This window comes from Tamandua tetradactyla, chromosome 1, assembly GCF_023851605.1.
Source record: "Tamandua tetradactyla isolate mTamTet1 chromosome 1, mTamTet1.pri, whole genome shotgun sequence".
In the NCBI taxonomy this organism is placed as follows: domain Eukaryota; kingdom Metazoa; phylum Chordata; class Mammalia; order Pilosa; family Myrmecophagidae; genus Tamandua; species Tamandua tetradactyla.
Window position 1 is genome coordinate 168,659,390 of NC_135327.1, and position 14,433 is coordinate 168,673,822.

The 14,433-nt window shown below is 38.0% G+C and overlaps 2 protein-coding genes across 2 annotated transcripts in view; both read right to left on the reverse strand.

Annotated features, from left to right (window-relative positions):
• Positions 1 to 14,433, reverse strand: part of ZNF800 (zinc finger protein 800) — a 235,708-nt gene that overhangs the window by 22,053 nt on the left and 199,222 nt on the right. The gene's annotated exons all lie outside the window — the stretch shown is intronic.
• LOC143681632 (uncharacterized) lies at positions 9,904 to 13,353 on the reverse strand. The gene is given in 4 exon segments (XM_077158827.1): positions 9,904 to 12,135; positions 12,137 to 12,929; positions 12,932 to 13,172; positions 13,261 to 13,353. Coding segments are annotated over 4 exon segments (2,991 nt in total). The 3' UTR covers positions 9,904 to 10,271.

Sequence of the window (14,433 nt, forward strand, 5' to 3'; positions counted from 1 at the left end):
GTTGGGATATTGGAAACACTTTGTTCCTTACTTAGCCCAAAAGTCAAAACCTTTGTCTATGCTACTTAGAAAAGGTCATACTTGGAAATGGGAGAACCTCCAGCAGACTGCTTTTTAAAAGGCAAACAAGGTGATAGCACAGGCACAAGACTTGGGGTCGGATGTAGTCAGCACTGATACTGGCTTTGCGTGGGGTCTGTGGCAGAGGCAATACTCCAAACAAAAGCCCCTTGGTTTTTGGTCACAATTATGGAAAGTGGCAGACTGTTGAAATACAGTCCCCTGGAAAAGCAATTGTGTGCTACATATCGTGCATTATTGCAAGTGAACGGACTGACACAAAGATGCCCAGTCACCTTGAAAACAGCCATCCCTATTCAGGGTGGATAGCCAACTTGGTTTCTAAGCCATGCTCTGGCAGTGCCCAACTGAGCACACTGACAAGACGGAAAGCCTACCTGTCACAGTGCAGCATTTTCAATACCAGTCCTCTGAATTCAGAAATTGATGAAATTCTCAGACCAGTGCCCTATACAAATGATTCAACAGCCAAAGTTGCTGTACCCGAAATATCTGTTGAAATGCCCACTATAGAAGGCATAAGTACCAATCCTGAGTCTGCTTGCTATACTCTTGGGTCTGCTAGTGGGCAGTATCCCACATGGACATCTGTAGCAGTACAATTCTGTATTGACACTACGGTTTCCTTCTTTTTCTGCTTAAACAGTTTTATTCACATATCATACAGCCCATACAAAGTGTACAATCAATAGTTCTCAGTATAACGACAAAATGTGCATTCATCACCACAATCAATTTGAGAACATTCTCATTGCTCCAAAAAGAATAATCCCATATCCCTTATACTCCCATATTATTGACAATTTCATTGATTATTACCTTTGTTACAATATATGAGAGACTAATATAATATTACTGTTAACTATAGTCCGAAGTTTGTATTAGTTGTGTCTTCCTATATACCACCCTGTTATTAACACTTCCAATACTGATGTATGTTCGTTCTAATTCATGTAAAAACAATCTTATATTTGAAAATTAACCACAGTCATCATCCACAACATGATTCACCATGTTATACAGTCCCCTATTTTATAATCTAGTTTTCCTTCTAGTAACACATACAATCCTAAATTCCCCTTTCCAACCATAATCACATCCATACTTTAGGTTGTTCATTGCACATATAATAATGGACTACCATCAACTCTATCCATTTCCAAAATTTATAACCAACCTTACTTTTTAAATCCATACAAATTAAGTATAAGCTCCCCATTCTATACCCTCATTCTATCTCCTGGTAACCTATACTGTAGATTTTAACTCCGACAGTTTGGTCATTAAAATCAGGTCATATTAGCGCAACCAAACAATATTGGCCCTTCTGTCTCAAGCTTATTTCACTCAGTTCCTCAGTCTTCATGCATGTTGTCACATGTGTCAGGACTTCATTTTTTCTTACAATTGAATAATAATCCATCATATATATATATATATATATATATATATATATATATATATATATATATATATACAGCATTTTGTTTATTCATTTTTCAGCTGATAGACTTTTGAGTTGTTTCCATCTTTTGGTAATTGTGAGTAATGCCCCTGTGAACAATTGTGTACAAATGTCTGTTTGAATCCCTCCTTTCATTTCTTCTAGGCATATACCTAGTAATGGGATTGCCAGATCATATGGCAATTCTATACTTGCTTCCTGAGGAGCTGCCAAACTGTCTTCTACAGTGGCTGCATCATTCTACATTCCCAGCAGCTGTGAATAAATGTTCCTGTTTCTCCATATCCTCTCCAACACTTGTTATTTTCTGGGCTTTTTTATTGTGGCTATTTGAGTAAGTGTGAAATATTTCATTGTAGACTTCACTTACATTTCCCTAACAGCTAGTGATGTTGAGCATATTTTCATGTGCTTTTCAGCCATTTGTATTTCCTCTTTAGAATAGTATCTTATTCACATCTTTTGTCCATTTTTAATTGGGTTGTTTGTCTTTTTATTGTTGAGATGAAGAATTTCTTTATATATTCTGGATATTACATCTTTATCAGATTTATACTTTCCAAATATCTTCGCCACTTGAGTAAAGTGAAGGCTGCCTTTCCACTTTCCTGAAAAAGTCTTTTGAATTTTGAGGAAATTCCATTTATCCACTTCTTCTTTTGTTGCTTGGTCTTTAGGTATAAAGTCTAAGAACCACCTCCTACCACAAGATCTTGAAGAATCATCCATACAGTTTCTTCTAGGAGTTTTATGACCCTGGCTCTTTTATTTAGGCCTTTGACCCATTTTAAATGAACTTTTGTATAAGTTGTGAGATACGGTCCTCTTTCATTCTTTTAGATATGGATAGTCCATTCTCCCAGCACCATTTGTTGAACAGACTGATCTATACTAGTTGCATAGTTTTGGCAGCCTTGTCAAAAATAAATTGACATAAACATGAAGATCTATTTCTGAACTCTCAAATCAATTACATTGATCAACATATGTATCTTTATACTAGTACAGCATCAAATGCTGATTTGATGACTGTAGCTTTGTGATATGCTTTAAAGTCAGGGAGTGTGAGTCCTCCAATTTTGTTTTTTTTAAAGATGTTTTTGGCTATTCAGAACTCCTTACGCTTCCAAATAAATTTGATGATTGACTTTTCCATTTCTGCAAAGCAGGCTGATGGAATTTCAATTGGGATTGTGTTAATTTGTAAATCAATTTGAAAATAATTGACATCTTAACTATTTTTAGTCTTCTAACCCATGAACATGGAATGTCCTTCCATTTATTTAGGGTTTCTTTGATTTCTTTTAACAATGTTTTTTAGATTTCTGTGTATAGGTCCTTTACCTCCTTACATAACTTTATTCCTAAATATTTGATTCATTTAATTGTTGTTGTTAATGGAATTTTTTCTTAATTTCCTCTTTATATTGCTCATTACTAGTGTATAGAAACATACTGATTTTTTGCATGTTGAACTTGTTCCTGTCACTTTGCTGAATTCATACAGCTCTAGCAGCTTCATTGTAGATTTTCATGACTTTCTAAATATGGGATTATATCATCTGCAAATAGTGGAAGTTTTACCTCTTCCTTTTCAATTTGAATATTTTTTCATTTCTTTTTCTTGCTTAATTTCTCTGGCAAGAACTTCTAGAACAATGATGCATAACAGTTGTGACAGTGGGCATCATTGTATTGTGCCAGTTCTTAGAGGGAAAGCTTTTATTCATTCACCATTGAGTACAATGTTAGCTGTGGGTTTTTTTTATATATGCCCTTTATCATGTTGAGAAGGTTTCTTCTACTCCTATCTTTCAAAGCCTTTTTATCAAGAAAGAATGCTGGATTTTGTCAAATGCCTTTTCTGGGTCAGTTGAGATGATCATGTAGTTTTCCTCTTTGATTTTTTAATGTGGTGTATGGCATCAGTTGATTTTCGTGAATTGAACCACCCTTGCAATCCTGGAACAAAACCCATTTGATCATGGTGTATAATTCTTTTAATGTGCTTTTGGATATGATTTGCTGGTATTCTGTTGAGGATTTTGCATATATATTCATTATAGAAATTGGACTGCAATTTTCTTTTCTTGTATTATTTTTATTTGACTTTGGTATTATGGCAATGTTGGCTTCATAGAATGAGTTAGGTAGTGTTCCCTCTTCTTCAATTTTTTGGAAGAATTTGAATAGGATTGGCATTAACTCTTCTTCGAATAATTGGTAGAATTCAACTGTGAACTAACTCATCTAGTCCTGGGCTTTTCTTTTGGGGGAGGTTTTTGATGACTGATTCAATCTTCTTTATTTGTGATTGGTTTGTCGAGGGCTTCTATTTCTTCTACAGTCAGTGTCAGTTGTTTGTGTTTCTAAGAAATTCATTTTATCTACATTGTATAGTTTGTTGGCAACAAACCATTAGACAACTTAGATGAAATAGACAAATTACTGGAAACACACGAAAAAGTTACACTGACTCAAGAAGAAATAGAAGATCTCAACCAACCAATCACAACTAAAGAGATTCAATCAGTCATCAAAAATCTTCCTACAAAGAAAAGCCCAGAGCCAGATGGCTTCACAGGGGAATTTTATCAAACATTCCAAAAAAACTAACACCAATCCTGCTCAAACTTTTCCAAAAATTTGAGGAAAAAGAAACACTATCTAACTCATTTTATGAAATCAACATCACTTTAATAACAAAACTGGGTAAAAATGATACAAAAAGGAAAACTACAGGCCAATCTCCCTAATGAATGTGGATACAAAATTTCTCAACAAAATATGAGCAAATCAAATCCAACAGCAAATTAAAAGAATTATACACCATGACCAAGTGGGGTTTATACCAGGAATGCAAGGATAATTCAATACAAGAAAATCAATTAATGTAATACAGCATATTAACAAAATGAAAGGGGAAAATTACATATCTCAATTGATACTGAAAAAGCGTTTGACAAAATTCAAATTGTTTTTCAAAAAAAAAAAACACTTCAAAACGTAGGAATCAAAGGTAACTTCCTCAATATGATAAAGGGCATATATGAAAAACCAATTGTACTCAATAAAGAGAGACTGAAAGCTTTCCCTCTAAGATGAAAATGAGACAAAGATGCCCATTGTCACCACTATTATTCAACATTGTGCTAGAAGTTCTAGCTAGAGCAATCAGGCAGGACAAAGAAATAAAAGGCATCCAAATTGGAAAGGAAGAAGTAAAACTTTCATTATTTTCAGATGACATGATACTATACTTGGAAAATCCTGAGAAATCTACAGCAAAGTTATTTGAGTTAATAAATACATTCAGCAAGGTGGCAGATTATAAAATTAATGTGCAAAAATCAGTAATGTTTCTATACACAAGCAATGACCTAACTGAGGAGTCAGTTAAGGAAAAAATTTCATTCAAAATAGCAACTGAAAGAATCAAGTACTTAGGAATGACCTTAACTAGGACATAAAGGACTTGTACACAGAAAACTACGTAACATTGACAAAAGAAATCAAAGAAGATCTAAGTAGGTAGAAAGACATTCCCTACTCATGGGTAGGAAGGTTAAATATAGTTAAGATGTCAATTCTATCTGAATTGATATACAGATTCAACGCAGTACCAATCAAAATTCCAACAACCTACTTTAAAGACTTGCAAAAGCAGTTATCAAATTCATCTGGAAGGGAAAGTCCCTGAATAGCTAAAAGCATCATTAAAAAAAAAGAACGAAGCAGGAGAATTAACACTCCCTGACCTTAAAACTTATTATAAAGCCACAGTGGTCAAAACAGCATGGTACTGGCACAAAGATAGAGGTATTGACCAATGGAAGCAAATTGAGAGCACAGAAATGGACCACCAAATCTGTGGTCAACTAATCTTTGACATGGCCCTCAAATCCACTGAACTGGGACAAAATAGACTTTTCAATAAATGGGCATGGGAGAACTGGATAACAAGAGCCAAAAAGTGAAAGAGGACCCTTGCCTTACACCCTATACAAAAATTAACTCAAAGTGGATCAAATACCTAAATATAAGAACCAGTACCATAAAGCTCCTAGAAGAAAAGTAGGAAAACATCTTCAAGACCTAGTAATAGGAGGTAGCTTCCTAAAGTTTATACCCAAAGCACAAGCCACAAAGAAAAAATAGATAAATGAGAACTCAAAACTAAATTATTTTGCACTTCAAAAGACTTTGTCAAAAAAGGTGAAAAGTCAACTAACTGAATGGTAGAAAATATTTGGAAGTCATACATCAGATAAAGGTTTGATATCTTGTATACATAAAGAAATCATACAACTCAACAACAAAAGAACAAGCAACCAAACCTCAAAGTGGGCTAAAGATATGAATAGACAGTTTTCTGAAGAGCAAATACAGATGGCTAAAAAGCACATGAAGAGATGCTCATTCTTAATAGCTATAAAGGAAATGCACATCAAGACTACAATGAAATACCACCTCACACCTTAAGAATGGCTGCTATTAAACGAGTAGGAAACTACAAATATTGGAGATGATGTGGAGAAATTGGGACACATGCATTGCTGGTGGGACTGCATAATGGTACAACTGCTATGGAATACAGTTTGGCAGTTCCTCAGGAAACTAAATATCTAGTTGCCCTATGACCCAGCAATAGCACTACACAGTATATACCCAGAAGAGCTGAAAGCAGTTACACAAACAGACATTTGCACACCAATGTTCAAGTAGCAGTATTCACAATGGCCAAAACATGGAAACAATCTAAGTGCCCATCAATAGACAAGTGGATCAACAAAATGTGGTATACACATATGATGGTATATTATGCAACAGTAAGACAAAATGACGTCCTGAACTACATGACAAGATGAATGAGCCTTGAAGACATAATGCTGAGTGAAATAAGTCAGACACAAAAGGATAGATACTGAATGATTCCAATTTTATGACCATGGTAAAGGTAAAATCAGAGGCTTACAATTACAGAATATAGAGGACCTAGAGATACTCAGAAGCTTAAGATGGGTGAAATGTTAGCTAATGAGGTTAATCTTAATTGTAAGTGAATAGATAGACATGAAGGCAGTTTACTAGTCTGTCTATAAGTAATATTACCATATTGAAGGTGAACAAGGGGTTGCATAGACTCATGTCCCACTGATAAACACTACAAATATAAATAAGTTCTTGCATAAACTACTACAAAGGTATGAATCTTGTACAAAGAGTATATAATTTTGGAGTATGGGGGGAAATGCTATTGCATGCTATGGGCTATGTTTAACAAGAAAACATCTGTGGTACTACAGTAATACTGGGGTACATAATGGAAGAAGGGACAAGTTTTAGGAGGATGTTTAGATTTTGTATTTGGTGAGGGTGTATTTATTGATTATCTTTATCTTGGGAACAGTGAAATTATCTAAAATTGATGGACTGTTGACTTTGGATGTTATATATAAGGCCCAGAGAAGGTGGCTAAAAGATGCACTGACTGAGAGCAGAGTGGCAAACAGTGGTGCATACCTGTTTGAACATTGTGCTGGAACAAAAAGGAACAAAGCTTTGAGGCACGCAACAATGTGAATGAACCTGTGGGACACTTGGTGAGACAAAATAAGCTGAAGCAAAAGAGCAAATATTGTATGATCTCATTTAGAAATTACTTATAAGAAAACTGGAGCCTAGACTGTACGCTTTCATAGCAGTCACATTTAGTCTGAAGTAGTAACTGCTATTTCTGGATTTTGAGAAGCTGTTTTATATATGTGTAATGCGGTATTTAGACATAAGAACAAAGTTAAGCAGGTCAGGATTAAGGTAATTCAGAATTCAGGGGTAAGGAAGACATTGTCTATATTTTAGAACTTCATCTACTCTTTGAGATCAAAAGAAGAAGGGTTTATTTTACCCAAAACCTAAATTGTTCAATAGGACATAATCTAATTCAACCTGTGTGGATAGATCATTTAAACAATTGAAACACAGGGAGCCCAGAATAAGAACAAGAGCCTTTAATTCTGTATATTTTAATGTAATTCCTGAATACATCCCAGAGCATATTAAGCAGATAATCAAAAAGTATTGGCAAAGTCCCTTGAAGGATGGGAGAAAAAATATGAAAATCTTAAACTTTACCACCGGGGAAAGCCCAGATACTGTGCCAAGCATCAGGGACACCCAAATCCATAGGCCAAGCCCTTGATCTTGAGGCTTGCTCTTGTGAAGTTTATGTATGTAGTGGAGAAGCTGAGCCTACCTATAGGTATACCAAAAGAGTCACCTCCAGAGGACCTCTTTTGTTGCTCAGATGTGGGCTCTCTCTCTCTAAGCCCAAGTCTATAAATGAAGCCATTGCTCTCTCCCTATGTGGGACATGACATTCAGGGATGAAAGTCTTCCTGGCACTGTGGGAGATGATCTCCAGGGATGAGTCTGGCCCTGGCACTGTGGGATCAACAATTCCATCATGACCAAAAGAGTGAAAAGAAGTGTAACAAATAAGGTATCAGTTGCTGAGAGAGTACAAATAGAGTCAAAATAACAATATATGTTATTTTCACAATTAAAAAAATGTTTAAAAATTTCCTCTCAGCACTGCTTTTGCTGAATCCATAAGTTTTGATATATTGTTTTCTCATTTTCATTCATCTCAATGAAATAGAAATTTACCTATTTCTCTCGGAATTTCTTCTTTGACCCACTGATTGCTTAAGAGTATGTTGTTTAAACTCCATATATTTGTGAATTTTCCAGTTTCCCACAAGTTATTGATATCCAGCTTCATTACAATATGATCAGAGATAATGCTTTGTATAATTTCAATCTTTTTAAAATTTATCAAGATCTGTTTTGTGGCCCAACATGTGGTCTGTCTTGTATAATGATCTATGACCACTTGAGAAGAATGGATATCCTGCTGTTTGGGGAGACAATGTTCTGTAAATGTCTGTCAGGGCTAGTAAATTTATCATATTATTCAAGTTCTCTGTTTCCTTATTTATCCTCTGTCTAGATGTTCTATGTGTTGATGAGAGTGGTGTATTGAAATCGCCAACTATTATTGTATAGATGTCTATTTCTTCTTTCAACATTGCCTGTATTTGTTTCATGTATTTTAGGGCCCCCTAGTTATGTACATACATATTAATGATTGCTATTTCTTCTTCTTTTTTTTTTTTTTTTTTTTTTACATGGGCAGGCACCAAGAATTGAACCCGGGTCCTCTGGCATGGCATGCAAGCATTCTTACCTGCTGAGCCACTGTGGCCCACCTGCTATTTCTTCTTGATGGTCCCTTTTATTTATGTATAAAGTCCTTCTTTGTCTCTTTAACAGTTTTGCACTTAAAGTCTATTTTGTCTGATATTAGGTTAGCTATCCCAGCTCTTTTCTGGTAACTGTCTGCATGGAATATATTTTTGCAATCTTTCTCTTTCAAACTATTTGTGTCCTTGGGTCTAAAGTGAATCTCTTATAGACAACATATAAATGGATTATATATATTTTTTATCCATTCTGTATCTGTCTTTTGATTGGGGGGTTTAATCAAGTAACATTCAATGTTATTACTGTAAGTGCAGAACATACGTCAATCATTTGTCCTTTGGCTTTTATATGTTATATCTTATTTTTGTCTCTCTTCTTACCCTTTTCATTACCCTTACTGTTATTCGTCATTTTTACACCCTCCTCCCTGCATTTCTCTCCTGTCTTTTCCTTTCAGTCTGGTGCACTCCCTTTAGTATTTCTTGTAGAGCAGATCTCAAAACAAATTCTCTCAGTTTCTGTTTATCTGTGAGTATTTTAAACTCTCCAACATTTTTGAAGGAGAGCTTTGCCTAAAAAAAGAATTCTTGGCTGGCAGATTTTTTTCTTTCAGTACCCTAAATATATTGTACCACTGCCTTTTTGCCACCATGGTTTCTGATGAGATATTGGCACTTAGTCTCATTGAGCATCACTTGTATATGATGACTCTTTTCCCTTGCTGCTTTCGAAATTTTCTCTTTGTCTTTACATTTGACATTCTGATTGGTATGTGTCCTGGAATGGTGTTTTAGTTTGCTAAAGTGGCTGGAATGTAATATATCAAAAACAGAATGGCTTATAAAAATGGAATTTATTAAGTTGCAGGTTTGCAGTTCTAAGGCTATGATAATGTCCAAATTAAGGCACCAATAAGACGTTACCTTCACCCAAGAAAGGCTGATGCTGTCTGGAACAGCTCTGTCAGCTGGGAAAGTCACATGGCTGGTGTCTACTGGGGTCTTTTGCTCTTGGACACCTCTGTCAGGTGGGAAGGCACATGGCAATGCCTGCTAGCTTTCTTTTTTTTTTTTTTTTTTTTTTGAGAGTGCTGAAAATGGATTTATTCTCTTGTACCTTCGGTTCTAATGATCCTGATGGACAGAATGATATCTTTTGTGATCAAAATTCTCTAATGACAAAACAATTAGGTAAAGGAAGCAAAAAAAACTGATATACACTGCAGATGATGATGAGATTTCACATATTTTAATAGTATTGCTCCTCAGGATGAAAAAACAACAAATTCTATGCTGGGCATGTAGAATGGTGCATCTGCTATTCCTGGTACTCCCACTGCCATGTCAGAGACCTGGGTTCGATTCCTGGTGCCTGCTGAGCCACCGTGGCCCACCCACAGTATTAACCTATTTATGGCTCACAAAGGTTGACCCTTCCAGGTGTTACCATAGTCATAATACTACTGGGCTCTTGTGTGAATTCTCTGGTGTTCAATAAGATATGAACTCCGACTAAATGCTTTCCCACATTCAATACATTCATAGGGTTTCACTCCAGCATGAATGAACTTGTGTTGGTAAAGAGTTGAATTCTGACTGAATGCTTTCCCACATTCATTACATTTATAAGGTCTCTCTCCAGTGTGAATCCTTTGATGTACTGTAAGTTGTTTACTCATACTGAAGGCTTTCCCACATTCGAGGCATTCATAGGGTTTCTCTCCCTTATGAATTCTCTGATGGCAAATGAAGCTGGAGCACTGTCTAAAGGCTTTTCCACAGTCATTACACGAATAAGGTTTCTCTCCAGTGTGAATTCTGTGATGCTCAATAAGATGTGAGCGCTGGACAAAGCATTTCCCACACTCATCACATTTAAACGGTTTTTCTCCAGTGTGAGTTCTTTGATGGAGAATAAGCTGTGAGCTATAACCAAAGGTTTTTGTACATTTGTTACATTTATAAGGTTTCTCTCCAGTGTGAATTAACTGATGTTCACTAAGGCGACAACTCCATCTAAAAGCTTTCCCACACACATCACATTTAAATGGTTTTTCTACAGCATGGATTCTTTGATGTGCAGCAAGGTTTGGACTATCTGAAATTCTTGATATTTGAGATTTCTCCACTTCATGCATTTTCTGATGTTGCGCTAGACTTGAGCTCTGGCTGAAAGTGTTCCCACATTCATTACATTTATAGGGTCTCTCTCCGGTATGAATCCTTTGATGTATTGTAAGTTGTGTACTTATACTGAAGGCTTTCCCACATTTGAAGCATTCATAGGGTTTCTCTCCCTTATGAATTCTCTGATGGCAAACAAGGCTGGAGTTCTGACTAAAGGCTTTCCCACAGTCATTATATGAATAAGGTTTCTCTCCAGTGTGAATTTTCTGATGCTGAATGAGGTATGAGCGCTGGACAAAGCCTTTCCCACACTCATTACATTTAAATGGTATTTCTCCAGTGTGAGCTCTTTGATGGCGAACAATCTGTGAGCTACAACTAAATGCTTTAGTACATTTGTTACATTTATAAGGTTTCTCTCCAGTGTGAATGAACTGATGTTGACTAAGGCGGCAGCTCCATCTAAAAGCTTTCCCACACACATCACATTTAAATGGTTTTTCTACAGCATGGATTCTTTGATGTGCAGCAGGGTTCGGACTATCTGAAATTCTTGAGATTTGAGATTTCTCCCCATTATGCATTATCTGATGTTTAGCTAGAGTTGAGCTCTGGCTGAAAGCCTTCCCACATTCATTACATTTATAGGGTCTCTCTTTGGTGTGAATCCTTTGATGTATTTTAAGTTTTGTACTCATACTGAAGGCTTTCCCACATTTGAGGCATTCGTAGGGTTTCTCTCCCTTATGAATTCTCTGATGGCAAATGAGGCTGGAGCTACGTCGAAAGGCTTTTCCACAGTCATTACATGAATAAGGTTTCTCTCCAGTGTGAATTTTCTGATGCTGAATGAGGTATGAGCGCTGGACAAAGCCTTTTCCACACTCATCACATTTAAATGGTTTTTCTCCAGTGTGAATTATTTGATGGAGAATAAGCTGTGAGCTACAACCAAAGGCCTTTGTACATTTGTTACATTTATAAGGTTTCTCTCCAGTGTGAATTAACTGATGTTGATTAAGGCGACAGCTCCATTGAAAAGTTTTCCCACACACATCACACTTAAATGGTTTTTCTACAGTCTGGATTCTTTGATGTATGACAAGGTTTGGACTATCTGAAGTTCTTGAGATTTGAGATTTCTTCCCTATCTGCATTCTCTGATGTTGAGCTAGAGTTGAGCTCTGGCTGAGTGTTCCCAGATTCATTACATTTATAGGGTTTCTCTCCGGTGTGAATTCTTTGATGTACTGTAAGTTGTTTACTCATACTGAAGGCTTTCTCACATTCGAGACATTCATAAAGTTTCTCTTCCTTATGAATTCTCTGATGACAAATGAGGTTGGAGCTCTGACTAAAGGCTTTTCCACAGACATTACATGAATAAGGTTTCTCTCCAGTGTGAATTCTCTGATGCTGAATAAGGCATGAGCGCTGGACAAAGCCTTTCCCACACTCATCACATTTAAATGGTATTTATCCAGTGTGAATTCTTTGATGGCGAATAAGCTGTGAGCTACAACTAAAGGCTTTTGTACATTTGTTACATTTATAATGTTTCTCTCCAGTGTGAATGAACTGATGTTGACTAAGGCGGCAGCTCCATCTAAAAGCTTTCCCACACACATCACATTTAAATGGCTTTTCCATAGCATGGATTCTTTGATGTGTAACAAGGTTTGGACTATGTGAAGTTCTTGAGATTTGAGATTTCTCCCCATTATGAATTCTCTGATGTTGAGCTAGAGTTGAGCTCTGGCTGAAGACCTTTCCACATTCCTTACAGGTATAGGGTCTCTCTCCACTGTGAGTTCGCTGATGTCTATTAAGCTGTGACTGCTGAATGAAGGCTTTCCCACACTCATGACAACCATAGGGCCTCTCCCCTGTATGGATTATCTGATGGTTGACGAGGCTTGAGCTCTGACCAAAGGGTTTTCCACATTCCTCACACCTGTAGGGCTTCTCTCCAGTATGAATTCTTTCATGCTAAGTTTTGAGCTCAGGTGGAAGGTTTTTCCACACTCAATGCATTTAAATGGTTTCTCTCCATTGTGGATTCTCTGATGCTGATTTAGCTGTGAGCATAACCTGAAGACTTTCCCACATTCTTCACATTCATATGGTTTATCTCCACGGCAATTAGTATGAAGGTTCCCCTGTCTGGGAGGTCCTTGCCACCTCTCTCCATTCTGCTCCCTGCAGGTCAAGAACCCATGGCTCCTGCCCCTGCTCTAGCCAGGATATCAGCTCAGGCTTGAAGACCAAGAATCCTGTTGTGGGGGCTAGCCCGGCCACGCTACTGTGGTTCTCCAGCATCACTTCCCTGTAGAGGGCTCTCTGGCCAGGGTCCAGACACTGCCACTCTTCCCACGAGAAGTGTATGGCCACATCACCAAACGTCACAGCCTCCATGAGACTGAATGGGCGTCCACGCGTCTTGGCCAGGACCTCTGTTGGTAGTTTTGAAAGAGAGGTCAGGGTGCTGGAGACCCTCAACTTCCAGTATAATCAACAGGTACTGTGCTCTCCACTCCCTTATCTGCAATTCCAGATATTTTCTTGAAGGGACATGGTTTCGTTCAGCTTCCTGTGTGCGTCACTACACAAACATGTAAAGTTGCTACATGAAAGGCACTCGACGAGAGAGACTGGGACGCTCCTGGGCAGATCTAGAAGAGAAGGCTCGACTGGTGCTCGACTAGCTGAGGACCGGAATCTGGGAGCCTGGCCTGCGTGTGGCAGGGGGCCTTGGCCATACGCCCCCGCCCAGCATTGACCACCTCCAGTAGGCACTCAAGGTCTCTCCAGGCCGGCCCGAGCCCACGGAAGGCCAAGGGGGGAGAGGCGGGAAGGGAGTCCTCAGGGCGGGGTGGGGGAGGTGTAGGGCGCAGTGAGGCTGGGAAGCCCGGGAGGCCGGTGGCCACTCGGCCCGCGGACTAGAGGTAAGCGGACAGCTCAGGCTGCCACCGCGCCCGCCACTCAGACTCACCCTCCTGGAGGAGCCCTGCTAGCTTTCTTTACGAGCTTCTTCAAATGGCTACCCTGAGCGCGTTTTCTTTCTCCACCTCCAAAGGTCTCTGGCTGTGTGGGTACTGTTGGCTTTTTCCAAATTTGCTCCTTCTTAAAGGGCTCCAGTAAGTGACCCCACTTGGAATGGGTGGAGACACATCTCCATGGTACCCAATCAAAAGGTACCATGCACAATTGGGTGAGTCACATCTCCATGGAAACAAACAAAAAGATCCTACCCAGCAATATTGAATGAGGGTTAAAGAACATGGCTTTTCTGGGGTACCAATAGTTTCAAACCAGCATGAATGGGTTATTAAGATTTATTCCTTTTTGAGTACATTGCATTTCTGGGACATGTATCTATAAATCTTTCATAACAGTTGTGAAACTTTTGGCTATTATTTCCTCAAATGTTCTTTCTGTGCCTTTTTCCCTCTCTTCCTTTCTAGGATAGCCATGATGCATATATATATGTGCACT